General features: G+C 39.9%; 3 protein-coding genes, 1 long non-coding RNA gene and 1 pseudogene across 5 annotated transcripts; 1 reads left to right on the forward strand and 4 right to left on the reverse strand.

Moving 5' to 3' along the window:
- Positions 1-83: 83 nt before the first annotated feature.
- Positions 84-1,315, reverse strand: LOC115689767 (endochitinase EP3-like; annotated as a pseudogene).
- Positions 1,316-4,980: 3,665 nt separating this feature from the next.
- LOC115689766 (endochitinase EP3-like) lies at positions 4,981-6,102 on the reverse strand. The gene is made up of 2 exons (XM_030615919.2): positions 5,644-6,102; positions 4,981-5,522 (listed from the first exon to the last, which is right to left on the reverse strand). The coding sequence occupies exons 1-2, from the start codon at positions 6,062-6,064 to the stop codon at positions 5,116-5,118; spliced, it is 828 nt and encodes a 275-aa protein (XP_030471779.2). The 5' UTR covers positions 6,065-6,102; the 3' UTR covers positions 4,981-5,115.
- A 1,082-nt stretch (positions 6,103-7,184) lies between these two features.
- On the reverse strand, positions 7,185-14,759 carry LOC115689763 (uncharacterized). The gene is made up of 10 exons (XM_030615917.2): positions 14,601-14,759; positions 13,789-14,012; positions 13,495-13,603; positions 12,309-12,663; positions 10,467-10,536; positions 10,313-10,380; positions 9,565-9,680; positions 9,369-9,475; positions 7,986-8,125; positions 7,185-7,874 (listed from the first exon to the last, which is right to left on the reverse strand). The coding sequence occupies exons 1-10, from the start codon at positions 14,679-14,681 to the stop codon at positions 7,624-7,626; spliced, it is 1,521 nt and encodes a 506-aa protein (XP_030471777.2). The 5' UTR covers positions 14,682-14,759; the 3' UTR covers positions 7,185-7,623.
- An 864-nt stretch (positions 14,760-15,623) lies between these two features.
- LOC115689764 (membrane-associated 30 kDa protein, chloroplastic-like) lies at positions 15,624-24,111 on the forward strand. 2 transcript variants are annotated; one of them, XM_056305484.1, is made up of 11 exons: positions 15,624-15,871; positions 16,922-17,046; positions 17,143-17,253; positions 17,540-17,604; positions 17,677-17,758; positions 19,368-19,442; positions 20,133-20,203; positions 20,302-20,384; positions 21,713-21,777; positions 22,899-22,973; positions 23,530-23,788. In XM_056305484.1, exons 1-11 carry the CDS (start codon positions 15,745-15,747, stop codon positions 23,608-23,610), a joined length of 960 nt encoding a protein of 319 aa, XP_056161459.1. In that variant the 5' UTR covers positions 15,624-15,744; the 3' UTR covers positions 23,611-23,788. The 2 variants fall into 2 exon arrangements, with proteins under 2 accessions (XP_056161459.1, XP_030471778.2); XM_030615918.2 differs by lacking the exon at positions 23,530-23,788 and adding an exon at positions 23,812-24,111 and having other exon boundaries at positions 15,626-15,871.
- On the reverse strand, positions 18,797-23,800 carry LOC130135759 (uncharacterized). Its single transcript, XR_008814999.1, has 3 exons — positions 23,685-23,800; positions 20,398-20,489; positions 18,797-20,303 (listed from the first exon to the last, which is right to left on the reverse strand). It is a non-coding gene; the product is annotated as an uncharacterized LOC130135759 (long non-coding RNA).
- Positions 24,112-24,585: the final 474 nt, after the last annotated feature.

The following is a 24,585-nucleotide window of genomic DNA, read 5'->3' on the forward strand; positions in this document are numbered from 1 at the left end:
TTTACCTCCAAAATATGTTGAAAAGTTGCATGATTGAAGGGATAAGCTGGTGAAAAATGAACAGTGTTACAACTACATTTAGCAATTGTGATTCGCAATATTTCAATCTGAAAGTCACAATTCTCTACTTTTTTTCTCTGTTGTGTGTATTATTGAATATTTGATGTAATGACTCCACCTGCAAACAAACTCATTGGCGTTCTACATGCACTACTTTATTTCATTTATAGTCTACTCCGGCTAGCAAGTGAGATTATCTCCAGGAGGGACCCCCCAAGTTGGTTACAATATTTGGTGTAATACTGAACCCGAGCCCGAACAGAGGCCGAGTTTTTACCATCGCACTCTAGTGCGCTGTTCATTGCTCTGATGGTGGCTCCGAACCCTTGGTCTGTGACCGGGTGGACAAAGTTCATCCAGCACCACAAAGCTGTCTTGAAGGAAATCAACGGGTCGGTGGCCACGGTCTCGGGGGAGTTGAGCTCGTCGAAATGCTCTCTCCGGCCGGGCCATAGTTGAAGTTCCAAGAGAGTTGGATGGGACCGCGACCGTAGGTACCCCTTGTGCGGGTTGCATGGGTATTGGGAGTTTAGTTTATGTAGCAAAAATCTGCACAACCACAAGCAGCAAGTTTTCCCTTTAGGTTATTCGCAAATCAATTAGCATTCAATCTTCTGATCACGTTCTTTTCCTAATTTAATTCATTAAGTGATTGAGAGAGGCAACTTACGTCCAGTTTCATGAGTGACACGAGCGAAAAATGTGGCAATCTCCCGTTTGGAATCGTTGACGCCCCCGACTCTGCCCAACCGAGGATAACTCCCCACAGCCTCAAGGAACGTTCCTCTCGAGTAGAAGCCCTTCCATTCGCAAGCCTCCGCGGCCTCCCCGATTATCCCGTCGAAGAATGCCTCGGTCACCACTTTTGCCACCGACACATGGTTCGTCGGCGGCGGTTTGCTACACGGGCCCGCCTGGCACCCAATCCTGCAGTAGGCATCCCCCGTGCCACAGTAGCCCCACCGGCTGCCGCACTGGTCGGATGCGCACCTGCAGTGTTGGGCCGAGGCGGCGTCGGGCAGAGCGGAGGTGATGATTCCAGTGACCGCGACGGCTGTCAGGAGGAGCTTATTGAGTTTGAGGGTTGCCATCTTTGTTGAAGGGAGGAATGACAGATTTGAGTTGTAGCATTGACGAGGTGAGGCTTGGATATTTATAGTGATGAACGACGGGAACGATGTTCCTAGAATATTGCATGAGGCTTCAAAGTCGGTAAATTTGGAACATGCCGAAACGAAAGAGGACGAAAATCTAGACAAGTTTGTTCTTCAAGCTCCGCCATATCTGACTGTAAGTCCGGACTTGAATGAGCCAAGACTGATGGTTTTATTCTTCAAAACTTAGTTTAACGTATCATACCCTCCAATTAGCCAAAGAGGGTTACATTGCTTTTTTTTGGCAGAGTTCGATATCTGAGCAAAGTGCGTTTCACCAATCACAACCTTGTGGAATTACTACTTAGTTCTTTGCTCTTGAGTTGGGCATGAAGGGATCAGGTCGCCCGCGGACTCATCGAATGGGATTTCCGGTTTCTATTTTGTCGCTGCGGGTGAATTAGAACTTCAGAATTGAATGTTCGTGCCTCTTTGTGTTAAATCATGTCTCGGGTTTGAGCTCGTGCACGCTTTCCTTACCTTAATTGGATTAGGATAAATTTGATGGAACAGTTTTCTAGACTTGTTTGCAGGATTAAAAAGAAGGTTTCACTTTTGTGTGGTCGTGGCCTGCACGTACAGGGAAAAAAAAGAGAAGACTTTGTGAAGGAGCCGCACAAGGATCTGCCGCACGGTGAGCAATAGGACACCGCGAAAAGAAAACAAAAAGGAACGCGCCAGCGTTCTTGAATTCCATCCAATTGAAGTTGTTTATTTGTGAATTCTTTGGATTTTGATGTAATCTAGGTGTGGGAAATCCTTAAGCGTATGAGCAATTGTAACTCCGATTCTCTGATTATAAAAGATTATTTGCTGCTTGCCCTCCTCATAGGTACCAACACTCAAACCGAATCACGAACCGCGTAAATTTTCGGTGTCCTTTATCATTCCTCATTATTTCTCTTGTGATTTTGCATTACTTGATTTGCAAGATCCCATCGATTCCGCGTTAATATTCTACAACACTTTATAAGGTTGCTCCGAAGTGACAGACCTATGATAGCAGGTGGTGATCGCCACCCCTCTATGTCCAATAATTTTTCCATATATAGGTAAAGAAACATATTTACATTATAAGCCGGCTCCCTCTAATCTCACCGGAAGCAATGTGATGCACTTGAGAGTTGTGTCTCGTTATGCACCAGATTTCTTTGTTTTGCTCTTGACATGGGTATCTGAGCTTTGTTCCTCTTGGCTCGTAACCATCAATTTTTTCACCATATTTGTCCTTGTATTCTGGATTTGATTCTTTGCTCTCAGTTGGATTTTGTCCTCTCATGTAGATCTTATAAGTGTAGCATCAATTGCATCGACCGCTAATATATACTTGAAGAACGTGAAATGCATGCAAGTTACATTTCATGTTACTAGTCAAGTTTAAAAGTAGTTGGTAGTTTATTTAATGGTAATAATCACTTAGGCAAGCATGTAATGAGATGTCGGTTTTGATTCCATTGACAATTTCAGAGTTGCAAAATGCATTATAAGTTAAAACCCTCTTGCTCCAAAGGAGATTTTTATTTGGACCCGGGTACATATGAACCACATTCATCACAATCATTGATCGTGTGGGTACTACTTGATCAAAAGGTGAAGTGGATTCTACCACTCTATGCGTACCCATACGAGTCTTTTCCACCAAACATAAGGAGCATTTTCATAAATGAAAGAAAAGAATGTGGAGTATTAGGCTCAAACCCACCGCAAGACTTGTAATTAAGGGTATATTTCAAATAAAGGCCCTGAAATGGGATAGTATTCTCAAAAGAAGACTTATAGTAGATCTTGTCTTGAATAAGACATCGAAATGGCTAATTTATTAATCTCAAATAAGGCTACGAACTCATCAAACGAGGCCCCGACTCAAGCTCACCGGACAAAATCATAGGAAGAAAAAAAATGAACTTTTACTAATTTCTAGATTTTAATATTTAATAGGCTTTTCTGGAGTTTTAATTGATTGATGAGTCTTCACTATTTTAATTTTGGGATAATTATACAAATGGCCTCTAAACTTTAGCCCATTATGCAATATTGTCCCTAAATTTTTAATTTGTTCAATATGGTTTATGAATTTTAACTTAACGTGCAATGTCATCTCCGAACTTTTAAATTGTTCAATGTAATCCATGAACTTCTGATATATGTTTAATCTAGTCCTTAGACTATATGAAAATATCCAATATTATCCTTTCATTAATTAAAGTAATAAGAATTCGCTGATCTGGCATTCAATTCGGGAAGTTTGAACCTTGGACAAAAAAAAAAACATTACTGTTGACACCAAAATAAGAATCGGCATAGACGCTGAGTCGGCTTTAATGCCGAATTTGGTGTATAATGGAAGTCAGCCATCTTCCGAAATACGTTTGGATAAAATTCGGAAACATGCTGGGAAGCAAGCGTGAATGGCATCATATCCCGAATTCGGTAATTGATGAAGATCGGGATATTTACCAAAACATGGAAAGTCTATACTTCGGGAATATACCGAAATTACAAAAAATCGGTAAAGATGAATTACGGCCCGCCACGTGAATCATGATAGCAGGAAGTTTTGAGCAAAAGCGGAGATAGTGAGCACGAGCAGATCGTGGGGAGTTACTTGTCCAAATTTGAAGCCGTCCCAGTGGTTGAGATTAAGTTTTGGCGGACAATGAAATTGGAAAACGTGGTTAGATAAGGCAGTTATTGAAAGCGCTAAGATTCAAAGTTTGAAAACATAGAAGTAACCGACAAGCAGTTATAGGATATGAGGAGATACAAATACTCCGAAGAAAGAAGGAGGAAAGGAGATCAATAATTACACGTGAATTATTCACGCAAGATATTAAACTCAAATCATGACGATGATGCTTATCCTTGTACGTGATTGTTGTTACTTCTCTACCTTAATGGCTCTCTCTCTCTCTCTCTAGATGAAGATAAAAGGGAGCGACAAAAACTAAGGAGAGGTTCGGGCTGGGCACAGCGGAATCGGAGGTAGATTCCAATCTGGCACTTCCTCATTTAAAGGATGATTCCAATCTCACATACTCAATAATATATCAGTATCTACTATCAACCTATGAAGAAATGCAAATCTCGTTTATTCCATTGTTGGACCAAAACGAAGATCATGGACCGCAATGGCCTGCGACGAGGTGCTGGCGGACATTCATACACCAGTTCACACAGCTAGTTAATGTCGGCATGTGTAGAATGAAAATTTCAATTCAATGATCATGGCCATTTCAGGAAACCGACCTCTGGTTAATCCTAAGTAATCCACCAAAAGGATTGCACTTGTACAAAGAAGCCGCGACGACAAGGATTGCTACCACTAGTTCGTCATCCTCGGTTTCGGAAGAACTTGCATAATTGAGCGAGAGCGAGCCAAACGCATGACCGGCGGTAATGTTACAAATAGCAAAGTAACCCCAAATCTTCACGTGGTTTATGAATGAGGTGACCCGTCAACAACATTCCGTCCACTTCATGCCGTTTCCCTTTTAATTAATTGCATTTGCCTTAAGCCTAGTCGTGTCCATGTCATAATCGAACAATATATGGAATACCTAAACGAGTGACATGTATAAATGTCTCATGAATTGAACAACATATTGAACTTGCTCCTTTCTTTCCATGTTCTCCACGAAGTCCTCATCTTTCTTTGCAGGTTTGCCTCCAAAAATCAGTGTGAGTTAGTAGTTAAGTGATTGAAGGGATGAGCTGGTGAAAAATGAACAGTGTCACCACTGCCATTCTGCAATTGTTATTGACGATATCTCAATCTGAAAGTCACATTTCTCTTTTATTTCCTGGGTTGTGCGCATTATTGATATAAATGAATCCACCCGAAAAACTACTTCTAACTGGCGTTCTACATGCACAACTTGATTTCACGTCCAGCCTACTCCAGCTAGCAAGTGAGATTATCTCCAGGAGCCACCCCAAGTTGGTTGCAATACTCTGTATAATACTGAACCCGAGCCTGGACGGTGGCGGGGTTCCCGCCGTCGCACTCGAGCGCGCCGTTGATGGCCCTGATGGTGGCTCCAAACCCTTGGTTCATGACCGGCTGGACGAACTTCGTCCAGTACCACAAAGCGGTCTTGAAGGAGATCAGCGGGTCGGTGGCCACGGTGTCGGGGGAGTTGAGCCCGTCGAAGCCGATGCTCTCTCCGGCCGGGCCGTAGTTGAAGTTCCAAGAGAGTTGGATGGGGCCGCGGCCGTAGTACCCCTTGTTCGGGTTGCATGGGTATTGGGTGTTTGTCTCATCACAGTAGTCCTTTGATGGTCCATCTATCTCGTTTATGTAGCAAAAATCTGCACAACCACAAGCAGCAAGTTTTCCCTTTAGCTCATTCGCAAATCAATTAGCATTCAATCTTTTGATCACGTTCTTTTCCTAATTTAATTCATCAAGTGATTGAGAGAGGTAACTTACGTCCAGTTTCATGAGTGACATGAGCGAAAAATGCAGCAATCTCTCGTTTCGAATCGTCCACGCTCCCGACTCTGCCGAACTGAGGATAACTCCCCACGGCCTCCAGAAACGTTTCTCTCGAGTAGAAGCCCTTCCCTTCGCAGCTTTCCGCGGCCACCCCGATTATTCCGTTGAAGAAGGCCTCCGTCACCACGTCCGCCACCGACACGTCGTTCGTCGGCGGCGGTGCGTTACACGGGCCCTCCTGACAACCTGTCCCGCAGTAGTCGTCCCCCGTGCCACAGTAGCCCCACTGGCTGCAGCACAGGTTGGCCGCGCACCCGCAGTTCTGGGCCGAGGTGGTGTCGGGCAGAGCTGAGACGACGATCCCGGCGACCGCGACAGCGGTCAGGAGGAGCTTCCTGAGGTTGAGGGTTGTCATCTTTTTTGAAGGGAGGAATGATAGATTGAAGTGTAGTTTTGATGAGGGGAGGCTTGGATATTTATAGTGATGGACGAGGGCAATTTGCATATTGCCTGAGCTTCGCAAGGTCAGCGAATTTGGACCGTGCAAAACGGAAAGAGAATAAAACTCTAAACAGTTGAAAATGAGGGCTGTGATAGTGGCGTTGACTTTTTGAGTGTTTGACTGGGGGATCATTCTAGAGATAAATGAGTTGCGGCCACACAAGAACCACCATGCACATATTTGACCGCAAGTCTGGATTTGAACGAGTCAAACTTTTGTTCTTGTTCCTCAAAATGCTAAACTTTCTAAAAACTAGTTCAATTGTCATCCCTTTAATCAGCCAAAGAGGCTTAAATAGCTATGGCGGAATTTGATATATGAGCAAGTGCGTTCAGCTAATTACGTCTCGTGGAATTGCTACTTCGGTTCTTGTTCTTGAGTCAGGTTTCGAGAGATCGATCGCCGCTAGGCTAAACACGTGGTAGCTAGTCAGATGGAATCGTTATCTCACTCTTTACACGGCGATAGTGCTATTGAAATTAGACAGGAAAAAGGAGGATCATTAAGCTAATCAGATTGGAATGCTTCGAGGGTTTCGGAAAGTCAAAACGCATCATTAGCGAGCTATACTCATTTTCAAACGTGGGCACTCGAATTCAGGGGAGACCATTTCATAGATGAAGCTTCCCACATTATCATCCCAGACTCAAAAGTCCTAGGAAACATCCTCAGTGCAACGATCCCAAAGTTGACCACCATGCCGTCCATCACTTCGTTTCTAGAAATCATTCTGACCAATTCTCAGAGCCATCCCCTTTCGTGACGAAGTGGTTGTTGACCTGTGTTCCTGTCCTTCCCCGTCGCTGAAAATGATCTGCTTCCATGTATGAACTCCAAAGAGCGTTTTTCACGTTTTTCTTTTCCCATGAATAGAAGTCAAAGTTATCATCCAAATGCCGTACATATAACTGCGATTGTGCATGCTTGCAGTGTTATTCTTTGGGTCAAAGGAACAACCCCAACACAATTAGTTGCTATGGAACCGTAAATGTAATTACAGAACCCAGTAAAGCTAACGCCGTGACACAGCAAGAACTAAAAAGCCCAAAAGCCAATTTTAAAAAGAAAAATAAATGAGAAAACAAGAACCCAAAGCATAAGCTCTCACTATCATGTAATTACAACAGAATTTTCTCGAGTACTTTATGGCAATCCCCCTAAAATTAGCCTTTCCTCTCTCAAACTAATTTGCTAAAGACCAATCATTACAAGTTACATTCCACATTTGCCGCTTTATGAGCTCGAGATGACAAGGCACCCTTTGATCCCAAGCAACGCACCCGATGTCCCTGCCTCCTGCTCCCCAGCCACATGAAAGGTATTGAGACTCGATCAAAATTGATGAGAAGAGTACCAAATGAGGGGCCATTTGAATTTGTCCATCGACTGAACTACACCAACTTTATCAATCAAGATGGTCGGTAACTTGCATCCAGGAATCGCAATGCAACTAAACTTTTTATCAGACCAATCTAATCCTTCTCACGGCTTTTCTCATCCTCATACCCCGACGCTCTGCCACTCCTGCCAACTATGAACGGCTCTGGGGATGAACTGTAGCTATCCATGTCAAGGCCGTGATACGTTCGAGCTGCAAGAAACTCGGCCCCAGATTTAGCTGTTCCTTTGACAACAGAATTGGGATGCCTCTTACGCAGAGAAAGAGCCTTCTCTGTGGCATGCGCCAATGCGAGATCTCCTTCATTATCTTCCTCGCCAATCCCTAGTGGAGCAAAAAATTGAGCAGAAGAAATAAGTAGCTACTGATCATAACCGGGGGGATTTCTCTGCATGTAAAATGTATCTCTGAAATACGGTGAGAAAGAAAACATACCTTCCAGATTTTGGTCCTCTACATATCCGCCCTGAAGGAAGGAAAAACGAGCTTCTTCTGATGGATTCCTGACTTCTTCTGGGGATGACTTAATGAAATCCCGAAATTCCATAATATACTCTCCTGTCCACTGACTTCCACTAGTGCATATAAATATGGATACATTAGCAACCATATGTAGCATATATACAGAGAGATAACGACAGAGCCACACAACTGATGCCTTAGTGGATAATCCCTTGAATTTCCTTATACTTGCAGGCTCATGAGCAGACAGGAATTCTTTTTCGTTTTCCTTTTATTTTGGCTAACGACGAGAAGACTCAAATGTTGATTACTCAATATTAGTACAATAAAGCACTTTTTGGCCACTTATCACATTCTTTCTATCATGGCCAGAAACTAGGTAGAAAGTAACGTCAAGATTAAGCTAGTTTGAGCATGGAAAACAAACAAAACAAACTAAATCAAGGCAACAAGAAGAACGAGGATAACTCAAAACAGTAAAAGGAAGTGGGGTGGTCACATTTTGCAAAATGAAAGAGGTGAGACAGTTTCATAGTGGCAAAGAGCCTTCTAGAGTTATCAAAGCCTCTTGAGTATGTCAAATTCAACATGTCCAGTTTTTCCAGAAAGTAAAGTGGAAATGCCTACGCAAGAGACAATGGTAGCACTGTATTACACCAACATAAACATGGATGTTTTGCTATGTATCAAATTCAGGGTTCCCGCAAGATCACTTCTGACACATCTTTTTAGCTTGTTATGATTTGCATGGTTTCTAATTCCTACCAATAACTGACCATGGCTATAGCAAAGCTTTTCCACTATACAATCTTATGATGTAGGCCAGGAATTTCGGTCCCCATTGCTCACCTCCTATCTATTTTAGTTTTCAAAATTTATGGGTAATTCATGGTGTCAAATTTTCATAAGGATTTTATTTGTTTCTTATAGTAGCAACTAACAATGCTCTTCTTCATAAGGATTTTAATTGCAACCAGATAACTCAACCATGAATACGCTGGCATACAACCACAGCCAGAGTAAACATAGACATAAGGAGACCGATAAGAAAGATGCTGTCTGAAAACTGTTCCTGATATCCTCAAACAACTTGTCTTCATAATTCCGTAACTACTTGAACATCACAGTTCTTTATAACTGCAAGAGGGGAACACAACAACCAGAAGACATCAAAGATGGAAAGCACTTAACGAAGAGAGCACAGAGAGATTGAGAATCTTAGAAGTTCAAAATCTAGACAAAACTGGACCATGACAGCAGTAAGATGTCAATCACTTGGTGTTGACACCTATATTTTTGCCCAATTAAATTAATTGCACAAAATTTAGCATTCGGGGAGATCGCGACACTTGGTACCTCTTGAAAGCTATCATGGCTTCAAATGGTGTGATTACAGGAGCCAAAAACTCTTTGCTGTCCAGCAGAGCTGTCTGGGGACAGGAGACATAGATGAAAACATCGCACTGCGCCAAGATTGAAACAGTCACCAGAGATTCTGAGCTAGTCTTGCTCAATAGGTCAAGAAAAATAATATTTTATGCATCAGCTTTACCTCAGGGAAGTTGGCAAGCTTTGCAGGATTTGGTCTCCCCATGGCAAGAGTATATGCCTTTTTGCCGGCTCCTGTGACCAGCTCTTTCATTTGATGTATCATATGAAGGTAGCCGGCTTCAACACAATATGAGAGTTAGAGAAATGTCCCAACAAAAGCACAAGCATAATTGTCACAAAACTTTTCTGCTAGCAGCAGATGTAAAATATGAAGCTTTGAAACATAGTGCAAGACAACCGGTGAGCAACAACATGTCAAGATAACATCTGACTCCATCACATCTATTTTTCCAGCCACAAATTGATCACATCTTCATAAGCTCTCTTTTATTAGTCCCCGCACATTCAAAAATTCTATCCCAAATGTTTTTATATTTCTCTTTTGCTCCCTTTGAAAATTGTCTATTGACAACGTCTGATTACAGAATACAATTAATTAATTCGAATCGATGATGTAAACAATGTACGTAGTTTATATTAGACCACCCCCCAAAAAAAAAAAAAAAGAAAAAATAATAACAATGGAACATGCGAGACATGAAATGCTGGAAAGTGTGAACTGGGCAGAGATTTACATTTTAAGACTAGTTCAAGGTTGCACAGAACTAACATATACTGTGAGCACCCTTTAACCTTTAAGAAAGGCACATAATCCTTTAGCCAGAAGGACAAGTTTATGGATCCCCAGAAAGAGGAACACTGGCTACTTAAACACAAGCACTCCACCAGATATTATGAGCAGAACATACCACCACCAAGGGTCCCCACCAAAATCCCAACAATATTAGCATCTTTTGCTTTCTCCACCAGGAAGTATCTGCATGAAATTAATGTAAATTTAATATAGATCCAATCCCAGAAACAACTGAAGAAGAGTAGAAGCATTAGGGTTGAAAATAATACCTACGCTTGAGTATTCTTCTCTGTTGTGATAAATCTGTCACCAAGCGATCTTCTGTCGCATCATATCTGACTGAAACCAATCATCATTAGTCTCAAATGAAGTTTGCTAAAAGGGAGATGCACCACAATGATAAGACTGGTCTAAGATGAAACATCTAATTATACATATCTCATCTATTCTTATTATTTTGAGGTAAATGGAAGTAAATGCAACACTTCTTTGATCCACCAGATGTTCACTTTATCCATAATTTCCTTTAAAAGCTGTACATAGCTCACTCAAGCTCTGGCAAGAAGGACTTGCTAAGATGATTAGACCAATAAGAATGGAGATATGATAGACCAATAAGATGATTAGACCTATGAACTTAGCAGAAGTACTCAGCAAGATGATTAGACCTGTATGACTGAAGGTCAACTAAAAGGGCTGAAGTTTAGACAAAGTCATAGGATAGAGATCGTATAGCAGCATGTCCAACATCCGGCACTTCAAGTCCTGCAAGTGCAATTTTACACCGAGGCACTGAGGTAAGGGGTGAAGGACTGTATTGAGGAGCAATGTTAACCGGGAATAAGAACTTTCAGCTCTTGACTGTGGTCATCAAGTTGCCACAGGAAGTCTTAGGCCACAATATTATTGCTATCGTGACCAGGTATTGACACTATAGTTACAACCTCCCTTGATCCAGCCCTTGTCGTCCTTCATGACTTTGCAATAACCATGACCAAGATATCAAAGAATAATAAAATACAGATAAAGATCTCCACATCAGAAATTGTGGGTCTATCCTGGTTGAAGCTGCAAGTATTAGAGAAAAAGCATCCCAGAACATGGATTCTAGAGTTGATTTCACAGAAAATAGATGGGTACACCTACTAGGTTTTGTTGTTCACCCAATAACATAGAGCCACACTCAGATCTTTATTTGTTAATGTTGATATACTGTCTCATGAATGTAGTTTTGTACATGAATGGTACTCCCTTGGTTAATCAGTTTTCTCTGTAGTGAGTGAAAGATAATAGACACATTACACTCACTTATTTGACAAGCGCAAACACACATAGGCTATCATTACATTTATCAGAATCAACAAGATGCCGGTAACTAGTACATCTAGACAACTTTCTGAGGATAAAGGCAATAAGCACCACGAATCCAACCTACGAAGATGAGTTCAATGGATCCCACTCAATTGGAGTCTATTAACACTTGAAGACCAAGCAAAAACTCATAATTAAGAGGATCACATGATTGAAATAATGCATGATGCAGATTATTAAGGTGGTCAATCAACCAATGGCATATTAGTACAGAACATTTGCTGACTCAAGAAGTTCTTTCCTCCTTCCAATGTTCTAATTAGGGGTTTTGGCCTGTTCAGCGTTGACAGTGCCCGTCACCCTTGTCCTCACCCTCATCCTCCCCCATCCCCAGTACCATTCCTACCACAACAAATATAAAATTCCCACTCCACACACAGGAAACGCATGAGAGAGACAGGGCAGAATATAAGAAATGTACAGTGGTGTTGAAGAATTCATGTTAAGTATGATCCCACTTAGTAAAAACAGCATGTCATTGTCAACAGCTGTTATTTGTAGGAGAGGCTTATTTCAAATCAATTTTTCAGATAGTGCCAAAACAGATCACAAACTTATGCAAATTGGAATCAAAAGCAGCAAGTAGAGGTTCAAGGAATAATCTCTTTAGCAAGGACAGAGTTCACGTCAAGCCACATAAAACAGTAGATTTAAGGAAGGCCTAGCCTTTTCTCCTTGCCAGCTTGAGGACCTTTACAACAAACAATTAAAAGGATACAATATATCTCAAATTTACATACCTATTTCACACCCATTGAATGTCAAAACCAAATTTGCAAATGCAGCATTCTCTGATCCTATCCAAAACATTGAGTAGTCCTCCACTTTGCGCCCTTGAGGCACATTCCAGACTAGACCTCCAGTGCTGTGCCTAGTGCCAGTTTGTACACCAACAGCATCATTGGCATTAGACACACCAATTAATTCCGTGATTCCGCCAGAGTTCCCAGACTTCCCTGATGGATCTAGCACTGAACAGACAACATCAGAAAATTGGATTTCCAGTTCAGCTTGGGATTCATAGGATACTAATGCTTCCAACACTGCCTTTTTCACATCCAGCATAGCATAGGCATATTCCAGCCCAAAAAGAACCTGCAGGTGTGAATAAACCACATGACATCACAAATTTCTGCGAACAGCTAAGGGCCCTTTTTTTCTTTTTAGGGGCAGGGCAGGGTGCTTAATTCTGTATGTTTTGAGATTTCAGGAGTTACAAAATAAAAAAAATCCAGCGTCCAATTGCCAAAAGCTCAAGCTAAAGAAAAAGGCTAAAAGCCAAACCCCCTCCTCCCAATTTCAAGCAAGTCAAACAAACACCAACCTTAAAATCTTCATATGCAATGAATGGGCCATAGTCTCGACTCTAGAAACCTCTATATGTAATATAAACTTGAGGGCCTGTTTGTGTACACTTAAGCAAAAGCTAAAAGTACCATTTTGCTTTCCCGCTAAAAATTAGAATATTATTTAAATTTCAAAAGAATATGAGAAAATTGTATGGGAATTTACATGTCAACATTTTAGTATTTTGAAAGTTTCAGGGGTTCCAGATTTCAAAGTGCATAAGTTGCAATATTTACGTTTAGCAAAAAGTAAAAGTCTAAAAAAGTTTATGTAAATCAAGTAAATGAAGGCTTCTCTAGTTATGTCCTTATTTGATAAAGCCATAGATGGATAGATTTTTACATATCACAGTTGTGATTAGGCACAAAGAATTATCAGGATCTCCCAATTAGAATTGTTAAGCAGGTTTAATGATAATCACATGGGCGGGTATCATATTACTTCTCAAAATTGTGCAGGCAACTAAGTTGGAACATAAAAAAGGTGGGAACTGTCTGTAATGTTCCCAAGTTTTCAAAACCTACAAAAGGCTAGACCTTGTCATTCAGTTATTCAACATGAAGCAGAAATATCTCTTACCATAACAGGTTTACCAGCTGTATCAGCAGTGTGCAATAGGCTGTTCACACAATTTGATACATTTATAGGAGCCTTTCCAAAAACAAAAAATGCTGGAAGGGTTGAGGTGCTGCAGAGGAAGCAAGAAAGGCGTCAACGTCCAGGGCGATATAGATGCATGTTAATTGATATCTTCATTGGATTTCTAAATAATAGGAATTAGGCAAACTGACACAGATGAAACGATCAAATCCATAAACTACTCCAAATGAACCAACAATGTCAAATGAGCGACAACTCAAGGAGAATACTCACGGAGTAAGACAAGTATGCCCATAATGTATGACACAGTCAGCATTAATATGTGAAGCCCCGACCTCGTCCACGCAACAACTACCGAATGTGGTGTCTGCCATCACGAATAGCCCAACATCACCGTCTCCCCTGTTTTCCTCACCAGAAGATGGTCTCAGAGAAGCAAGTTTCGTACGTAAAGCTCTCACCACCTTTGTCGAATCCTTTAACAGGTCATCCGGAAACTGCCCGAAAAAACAAGCAAAATCGGACCTTGCAAGAAATGAATTCCCTCGATTCATCATATCTTGAACTAGAAAATTATTCTTACACAAAAAAAAAAAAAAGAATAGATGGATCGACGTGGACTACACAATTGAAGGCTGAGCCAATAACCATAAGCTCATTAAACCATGAATACGAACAACACCCTGTCGTCATGGATACAGCGCCGGTTTATACTCGCCATGCCACCATCACTTTCGACCCTACATGCTGATCTATCCAATTACATACGTAGCAGCGGCGAATAAAGATTTCGGAATTCCGAAACTTCTGCAACCAGGATTCAGTCAAGATCACTACGTTAAATTGCTTTTCCACTTAGTTCACCATTCACCAAAGAGAAGTGTGTTATTCATATCATCCAGCCAGAAGCGAGCTAATAGAAGTCAGTATGCGTTTCGCCTCCGAAGCTCCAAAAAAGGGCCGAAAAGGCGGCAAACCAGACGAAACTAGAGCAACTTCAGCTCCAAATCAGTCTCTTTCGACGAGTTCACGAGTAGCAGAGCGATCGACGGAATCAACGGAAGAGGCAGAGGGTCGCTTCTTACCTGCAGAGCAACTCTGGCGAAGTTCCGACTCTGGACGAACTCCGCCGTGCGATCGATCTCGTAATACGACTCCAAATCCATGCCACGGAGACGCGTCTCTTCTAGCTCCAGCGAGAGAGGCTGAGCAAGCGACGACGAAGATGAGCGACGAAGGAAGCTCTGGTTTTCAGCGCCGGCGGTGAAGGGCGGCCGTTAACCTCCGTTGGTGTTACGATCAATGAGCGGGCCTGCACGAAGAGGGTCGGGCGTCGGACCCCAAAGGCCCTTGGCGCCTGGCGGGCGGGTCGGGTGCCATTTTTTTTCCTAATTTCCGTAAAAAATGCAAATTTTATCGGAGATATTAAATTCTAAAAATAAGTATAGCGTGAACTAAACCTTAAGTATTTACCCAAAAAAAAAAAATAAACGTTCTATTGATATGCATTTCGTCCTAGGACCAACCTTTCCAAAATTGAACCGGTTTTTTTTGATTCGGCCAAATCGGCGGGTCTTTCGTGTTTTCGTTTTTCGAAAAATGCAAATTTTATCGGAGAATAACAAAAATAAATAGTGGAAAAAGACACACAAAAAAAAAAACCGCACATTATATGCATTGTGACACATTTATCTTGAATTATTTTTTGTGATATTAAAAATCTCAAACTATACCCATAATGACACATTTATCCTAACTCCAAATGTGTACTCATGTGACATATTTTACCATCTATCGATATTCCGTTAGATAATTTTTCAGTCAAAATAATGTCGTTTTTATTTCAATGTCAACAACATTTGCTATGTTTAACGGTCCTCGTTGATGGGATTTTGACGGAGGGTAAATATGTCATATAAGTTTAAATTTGAAATTTTTTGTGTCTTAGAAAGAAGTTTAGGATAAATGTGTTGAGTATAATTTAGGGTTTTTTCGTGGCTTTTGCTTCTTCTTTTTTTTGTTTTGCATAATTTGTGAGTGGCGCCATTGTTTCCTTTTCCGGAAATTGCAAATTTTATCTGAGACTAAAGAAAAAATTAAATATTATCTCGAAAGAGAGCGGCATTTGTCCCACCTGAGTCGTCCTCCTCCTTTCTTCCACATGCTCTTCTTCTCCTGCAGCATTTGAACTTCGGAGAGCTCGAGTCCGAGCACGAACGAACGAACTCGATGGCCGCGAAGCTCCAAACTTTCGCCGGTTTGGCTCCGCCGACGCTGCCCGCTTCCTCGAGCTCCGGCGATGGCCTCCTCTGCGTCGCCAAGAAGCCCCTGGCGACCTCCTTTTTCAACGGCGGAGGTGCGTCTTCTCTCGCTGAATCTTTTTACCCGGGTTTTCTTTTCTCCGAGTTGAAGTGCCGATTGCAGTGAAGTTGCTGTTCCCTGTGAAGTCGATTGCGTGTCGGAGTATGGGTTTGGAAGGTTGCGGGCGAATGCGGAGGAACGGGCGATGGGCTTGAAGTGATTGCATTGTAATTGGAGTTTCCTGGTTCGTAGTGTGGGAGGCGATTGAGGGAGAAAGAAAAAAAGGAATCGAAGTGTGGTGCGTATTAGAATTGTATTTGAGCGCAATGATGTTACTGATGAGAGGAAATGTTTCCGGCGGCATTATCTTCTGTCCAATTCAACCGGACCTTGGTTAGTGCGGTGATGAGTAAGTTAGAGGCAGAGATTGGTTCCCTTGGTGTACTACTTAACAACAGTATGAATTCCTCGTAGATTTTTGGAAAAGAAAGAAAAGGGATGGAAAAAAAAGAGCCTTTGATAGCACTGTGAGAACACCCCTGAGGCAATAAGTGAACTATCTCCTTTATCATCGGCGAGAAAATTTAGGTAGAAGTTGAGCAATCCCAGAGACATTGGAAGATATCTAAGATGGCTTTATGTGTGTAGAGATAGATGTGAGAGACAGTTTATGTACCTTATGCTTCCATGTCTGCGGTAAATGATACAACTGCTAGACCTCAAATGAAAAAGGGTATGCAGTTCCTTGCAAAGATCCATGGAAGAGGTTCTTACCATGAGGCAATGTGTTTGGCCAAGTTTAAGTGGTCTGTAGCATGCTGTTAGATGTTCTCCCTTACAGTTTGTCAATGCACGACCCTCTGTTTGACATCATCCAAATCTCGTGTGGTTAAAACTAAAAGTCTAGACATTGTACCTTTACTATGCCTGTACCAGTGTTGAAAGTGTAATTGTTTTTTTTGGTAAGGATGAAAGTGTAATTGTTCGTTTCCAATACCTATTAGAAATGGGATGAGGGCACCAAAAGTCCTAAAACTTATCCCTAGTGCAATTCCACCCTATATCTTTATGATTGAACAGTTACACGACAAAAATTTTCATGCAGCCGGGGCTTTAAGAGTTACAAAACTCAGAATTGCTCGTTGCAAAGGATCAGATTGTCAAAGAAGAGGTGGTGGTGCTCTTGGTTCTCGTATGAATCTTTTTGATCGGTTTGCTCGAGTGGTCAAGGTTGAGTTCATGGATCTGTTCACATATGCACATCAGAGTACCTTGTTTTACTTTCAATTACAGTATATAACCTGATTCACTTTTTCCCAACTGCAGTCTTATGCCAATGCAGTCATAAGTACTTTTGAAGATCCAGAGAAGATTTTAGAACAGACAGTGCTTGAAATGAATGATGACCTGATAAAAATGAGGCAAGCAACAGCTCAAGTAAGCTTTCCAATTCTTGCTGCATGTTTTCTTTCTCTTTCCGTCCTGTCTTTTTTCACTTCCCCTTATTCACTTTGCTTCTTCAGTAAATAAGTCTCTGTTTTCTTAAATGTGGAAAGGTGAGCAACAAGTGATTCGAGCCTGATGAAGAGTAGTATAGTTTGAAAATTCCTACTCCTAGAAGCTTCAAAATGATCTTTGTTATAAAGTTTCCTAGTTTATTAACCATAGTTTGTCTCTTATTTCTTCGTTTTTGTTCTAAATAGATCCCATGTGTTCCTTAAAGGTAATTGCATCTCAAAAGCGGTTGGAGAACAAATATAAAGCTGCAGAGCAGGCCTCAGAAGAGTGGTATATGGGATTAGACTAGTTTCCCGCTAGTTCTCGTGATATTATTTTTTCGCGATCCTAATTCTGTCTTAGGTATCGCAAGGCTCAACTGGCTCTTCAGAAAGGAGAGGAAGATCTTGCACGTGAGGCTCTTAAAAGGAGAAAATCTTATGCTGTAAGTTGTGCTTTATTTTGCGAAGGTTTTTTCATAAGATTCTTCTTTGGAGTTGTGGACTATTACTTAACTAAAACCGGTGTTCTCTTATCGTGCTCTATTTAAATTTTCTTCTGCTTGTGATGAGATTGCGGGCAAGATATTCATTTTCCTGGAATCTAGGGGTAATGACATGGGTGGTCCTTGAACTTTTCTTGAATATTCAATGTGTTCCCTATACTTTGTTTATTTCAATATAATCCCTGAACTTTCAAAAATCTGCACAATGCAGTCCTTCCATTAAGTGTACCACCATGTGCACTTTTCCAATGTGGATTGTCACGTCAGCATTTATTGGGCTAAAATAATGATGTGGACTACCATGTTGTTTTCCCAAGTTAGCAAATCTTTTTTTCCTTTCTTTTTGCACCAAAATAATGAGAGAGAGAGAGATGATGGGAAGCCACATGTAAGCCACATGGATGCCAGTATGGCAAATCTAACGTCAAAATAACAGAAATTATGGTCACGTCAGCTAACAATGTTAAAGCAAGGAAATATAAGACATTACATTCTCTACAAACTATCACGGTCACTTTTGGAAAGTTAAGAGACTGACAGCTTAGTATGTTTTGAAGGTGCTGCGTTAAAAGTTCAAACTAAATGCACGTATATATCATTGTCTCACAAGTGACAGTCAATAATAATATTTTGTCTGCTATTTCTTTTTAGTTTAATTCAGTGTAGTAAGCTAAAGTTCCTGGAAAAATAGTTGAAATTGGATGATTTCCCCTGGAGATTGCTTCTTAGAGGGAGATGAAAATGATAGTACTTTGTTGTTTCCTTTCAAATTCTTATACTGAGTGATCTTATAATTTGGGTTCAGGAAGTATGTCTGACAAAAGAAAATATAGCTCGACTGCTTTATCCTGTGATCTTTGAGTCTGCACTTATACAATAACTGGGTTATACATCTTTACGCATAGTTTGCAACAAGCGTCCATGATCTGGAAGGTTTTGAATCCTTGGGGAACAGAGTGCTTTTCAGTAAGAAAAGAGCAAGAAAAGAACAATGAATGCACATAATTAATTCTTTTTTATTTTCTTCTAAAGTGCTTCAGATTTGACTCTCATGAAGTCCTTCTTTTGCTACATATTAGGTGAAGTTCTAATTTTCTGTCTATTACGTAAAAGGTCTGTCCTATGTACACATCACAATTCATTCAAACCAGTCTAATTTTTCTTCAAATATTTCTTGTTAATTTTGTTTGATAGCTACAGATATTGATAGAGTTCAACGGTTAGGTTTCTCAACATGGTCAAACATTTACCTTATTGCAATCTTACCTTTTACTTTTATAACTGAATTCATTACCATGAGATGTGTATGGATACATCCTTTTTCTTTTAGTCTCAATAATTTCATATTTATTGCCATCATTAGTTTTCATTGAAAACATGCATAGTCCCTCTTATTTTTATTTTTTGGTCCTGAATAGTCATATGATGCAACTTGAGATGATATTTATTTACTTATGGCTAGATCTAGAAACGGTACTTTTCTTCGACGTATTAGTAATATGATAGATGGTGCCGAATTTCTTTTTCAACACAATATTTTCTTTTTCAGGACAATGCCAGTGCTTTAAAAGCACAGTATGATCAACAGAAGACTGTGGTTGATAATTTGGTCTCAAATACCAGGGTATGTCAAGTTCTCATCTTGTCAAGGTTACTTAACCCTAAATGAGCAGTGAAGGCAGATTTCGGCAGTATACTTGTAACTCAGTCACCAATTGTCTTAGGTGAGAAATGACCTCTGGTAATCATTGGGATGGGAAGACTCCTTTGACAAAATTGTATCTCTATTCTAACTTTGAAACAACAGTTCAAAAGGAGGTGGGTTTGAAAAGAAAAAAATTGGAGAACAAGGTCATTTAGAGCCCTTTTATCAAAAGCAGTGCAATATGTAATGAAATAAACTCGATTTCTCCGTTCAGTGTTACTTGTGATCAATCATTGCTTTCTTTCATAGGTAGCACAAGCAGTTTTTCAAAAGAGTAATGAAAAAGATGTGCTTGTAGTTATTTGTACTGCACTTTAGCCACCAGCTAGTTGTATATCAACTCCGTAATAGCTGTATGCACTCATAGCATGGGTGATTCTAGATAAATGTCAGCTTTTTGTACCCTTAAATTAATATATGCTAGCAAATGAGTAGGTTAAAATGATTGTTTAAAATTACTTAAGCTATTGTTATGTATAGGCCTCTGGATATTTAAAGAGAAAGTTGGCCGTACTTTTTTGCTTTTTATATTATTTCCTCAAGGAGTATATTCATATAGAGATACTGATTTTGTCACAGTTGCATTCCATGAAATCCATTTTTGTGTAGCTTTTGGAGAGCAAAATACAGGAGGCAAAGTCCAAAAAGGATACTCTGAAAGCCCGTGCTCAGTCTGCGAAGTTTGTCTCTGCCATCATTTCCCATGGCTATCTCCCTTCCTGCTTTGCTCTGTCACTCATATGAGATGCTCATCTTTTTTCTTGTTTTTATCTCTTAGGACTGCAACCAAAGTTAGTGAAATGTTAGGAAATGTTAACACAAGTAATGCCCTTTCAGCATTTGAAAAGATGGAAGAGAAAGGTAAAATTTCTACTGATTGGAATTTATTGTTTGCTTGCTTGAAGGGCAGTCTGCATATATTCTTTTTGTGTCAGACCTTGACAGTTCTTCACTTCCGTCAGAGTTCTGGACATATATAGATATAAATTTTTCATCTTGTCTGAATTTAAAATGAATAATTAAACAGTATGACAAACTCAAAATCATTACTTTCTATTTTTCCTGTACAGTTTTCACTGATTAATTGATTTATGAGAAAAGATATAAGGATTTGAATTAAGCTACTTTTCTTCCTACTAGTGCTCTACATTTCCTGAGTGATCAGTTACTTTGTACATGTTCGTTCATCCTTTGAAGAAGAATGCCATGGCCTAGAGGCGTCTGAAAAGAAAAAAAAAGGGAAAGGAAGCTATCAGTATAAAATAGAATCAAGCCGAACAAAACCATAGCAAATTCTCTTTTCTTTTTAATTGGGAAGAAAGTGAAAGTGGATTGTATTTTGTTTAGGTTTCATCTTTTCCCTACACTGAAGCTAAATTGGTTAACGAGTCCCACTTAATTATCTATGTTGTATTATGTATTAGTCTGCCTGTGACAGCAATCTTCACATAAGGCTATCAATGTATTCTAAATGGTATGGGAACATTAGTTATAATTGGTAAAGATAGAACATGCAGACTGAAGTTGTGCATGTAAAAGTAGAACCTACATTGCGCTTAAGTGGTTCAAACTAAAACAATTGGACTGCCACCTTGTTTTAAGGTTTCGCTTTTTTTCATTTTCTAATTTCGTTTCCCGCTGTCAAAATACAAGGAGTTTTGAATTTCTGCTCCTCCAAATTTCATTGTTGGGGCTATTTTTCATTGGGTACATGCTAAAGTACATTTGATGTCATGTAATTAATATAGTTATTGCAAGGCAAAAAATTGCTATACTACTTAACTAGTTGCGATTTAATCCAACTCTCTCAGACCTTTGAATCAAAACTTTGATGAAAGTTATATGGCCAATTTCTGCTATTTACAGAAGATTTAATTTGAAATTAAGCATATAAGTTGAAGGTAGAAGAAACTGGAGGCGGTGAGGTTTTGCAAGTGATGGATTCACTCATGAGGTAATATACTTTAAGTGAAGAACATAAAAATAGATATTCGATGATAACTAGAGATGATATTTTGTGACAATGTTTCTAAAATTTTCTGAAATTATGTTTTGCCGCCTGTTGAAATGCCATGTGTCTAGTAGGGTAATAAAGTAGAATAGCTCATATTTCTGCGTTAAGATAGTGTCGCATGTGAAGTTGTCAGATGAAGCTAGCATCTCAAACTTTCTGTTTGTTCATTTGATAGTAATGGCAATGGAATCTCAAGCAGAGGCTCTTGGCCAATTGACATCGGATGATCTTGAAGGAAAGGTAACTGATTTATCCTTGCATCTCGATTCCTTAGGTATATTTTTACATTTAATCCTCCTCATTAGTAAAATGGTTCCGCTTTTTCCCCCCAGTTAGTTATCTTTGCATTGCTCCTCAGGAACTACTAGAGTGAAGCAATTATCCTTGAGAACAGATCTTGTTAACATTATGATAAACGGAGAATTTTAGTGAAACTGACTAAAAATTGGTGAAGCTTCCTGTAAACTTTGGTATGTTGTGCCAAAAGTTCGAACTGTAACCTTTAGCTGAAAGTCTGAAGTTTATTTTCACTTCTTGCCAATTGATACAAGGAGTCCTTTTTGGGTGTTTTAGATTTCCCTTCCTCATTAAACCTTCTTAATATTTAATTTGCTTTTGCATTTGGTCTGGTTATAGCATTTTACTGATTTCTCAAATTCCTTGAGAAAATCGAAGAACCCATGGCCTTGGGGCTTTTCCATTCGAACACAGCAGCTTCAGCTTCTTTGAGGTCAACCATGTACATGTTACAACTGCAATGCATTTATTTGGGTCTAAACAATTCGGATTCACTATTGAAATGGTGGCACAAGTAGCACATCTGATCCAACAGCATCATTTGACAACATGTCAACCATTTGTGATTAGACTTGTAAGAAAGTCCAACCTAAAAGTTCAAGCATTCGGTGGAGGGAGACTACACATATAGAAGGCCGTGATAAACCTCATAGCCAAGTGATGTTGGATACTGTAACACGTTACGCAAAGAGAATGAATAACAAAACATGGGATTGAAGAACAAGGATAAGACAAAACAAGAACCATACACCAAACAAAACATACTATATGGGGTATGAACAACTAAAATGTGGCTCTAAGCCATGTTAGAAAGTTCATTTTAAAAGCTTAAGCCGTTAACAGAAAATAGACCGCATGTGATAAGACCTATATAAACCACATGAATAAGCGATACGGGGATACTTTAACAAGACTGACGATGCTTATAACAAATAGACCGCATGTGATAAGACCTATATAAACCACATGAATAAGCGATACGGGGATACTTTAACAAGACTGACGATGCTTATAACAAATGATATTGCTTCCAGTTTCTTACTCAGTATTTTTCTTCTTGGCAGTTTGCATTGCTAGAGGGCTCATCAGTTGATGATGATCTTGAGAACTTGAAGAAAGAACTCTCTGGTAGCTCAAAGGTAAGTCTTCTGCCCCCTAAGAAGATAGTATTGGTTTGGTTTGTTATTTCTCTATGATGTTGAAGTGGGAGAGAGTTGCAGTAAATGTCTTTTTCACTTATTTACCCACTGGAGGAATAAAGAGACCATGCTTTAATGATCTGGTTAACACTTAACACGCATAACAAACTTGCTGGGCTATGGGAAATAAAATACTGATATTGTGAGGACCTGGGAGAAAAGAAAAAGGGAGTAAAGAAGAAAAAATGTCGGACTGTTGGTTGTCTAGACTGAAGCTTTAGAAGTTTTATGAAATAACATAGAAGCTCCCTTTCAATATGCTTGGTGTTTTGTCGAAAGACTATATTTTGTAACTCCCCGTCAGTATGGCTCTTGATTATTCAACCGGCTTTCTTTTAAGATGAGGAACTAAACACGATCACCATGATGGCACATACAGCAGCTCAATAGCTCAAGTGATCGGGGGCACTATCTTATGATAAAACTATTGGAAGTTTAGATGATGAAATAGCATAACCAATTCATGCTTTAAAAGGTGAATATATCGAACTTGTAGAGGCCTGATTTAGTATCATTTCAAGGCCTGAAATTCAGGAATACTGTAATTGTGAGAGATATTGCGCTATTTTATGTTTAGGACTACTTTGGATACTTCCAGAAACTAATAGTTTCATGTTTAAGGACCGATGAAAGAAGTTCTCCCCTTTCTACCTGTTTCTCTTTGCCAAGGAAGTGGGGAAAGAATGGAAGATTGGCGATTCATCTTTCGAATATCTCATGAACTTTCTATCTTCAATACGGACGTCTTTAAATGTTGTGTTTTCCCCTTCTGCATCAGAAAGGAGAGCTCCCACCAGGCAGAACAGTTCCTGCCAGCACAAGTAGGTCTCTTCAAGATTCGGACATAGAGAGGGAGCTGAACGAACTAAGACAAAAAGCTAAGGAATTTTAACATTCCTCGTTGATACTTCAGAAATTCTTTTGCAACCATTGTACGACATGCTTTCTCGCAATGTAATTTTGTACAGGATAAAGAATATTGGTGAAATGCCAAAACTTGAACAGGAAATTACTAGTTTCAATTTTGGTATGTACACAGATGGTACACACTAATGCATGGTAACTAAATCTCTCTCCCTCTCTGAGTGCTGCTGCAGGCTAGCTTTTAAGGCTAAATAGCAAGAAGTATCTGTTTTTCAAAGGATGAATATGTGGAATAATAGGGAAGAAGATGAAACAACTGATCCATAATGTTGGGAGTTCTAATTTTTTTTCACGGAATAGTTGTATATTTCTTTCTATTTCCTTCGCCTCAAGTTTTCACATGTAATATCCAACCAACGATAATTATTACTGATTCTATGCTGGCTGAAGCTCGACCATCTAGAAATACGAAAAAATTGAAATAGACTGCAAGTCACTAAATTTCCATAAATCTTGTTGTAAGCGTCTAAAGCGATAAATGAGGCCATCTGATTGTTCGACTTCCAGAAGCACGCGAATAAAATGGGAAAGAGAAGAAAAGAGTATAATTTACAAGAGTAAACAAGGCGACGGGCATTCTAGGTGTTGGGAAGTGAGATTGGGGCTCAAAACCGAACTGTATAGCCAC

Source organism: Syzygium oleosum, unplaced genomic scaffold (assembly GCF_021117445.2).
Source record: "Syzygium oleosum isolate NSW1041296 unplaced genomic scaffold, Sole_v2.1 Sole_v2.37, whole genome shotgun sequence".
Lineage (NCBI taxonomy): Eukaryota > Viridiplantae > Streptophyta > Magnoliopsida > Myrtales > Myrtaceae > Syzygium > Syzygium oleosum.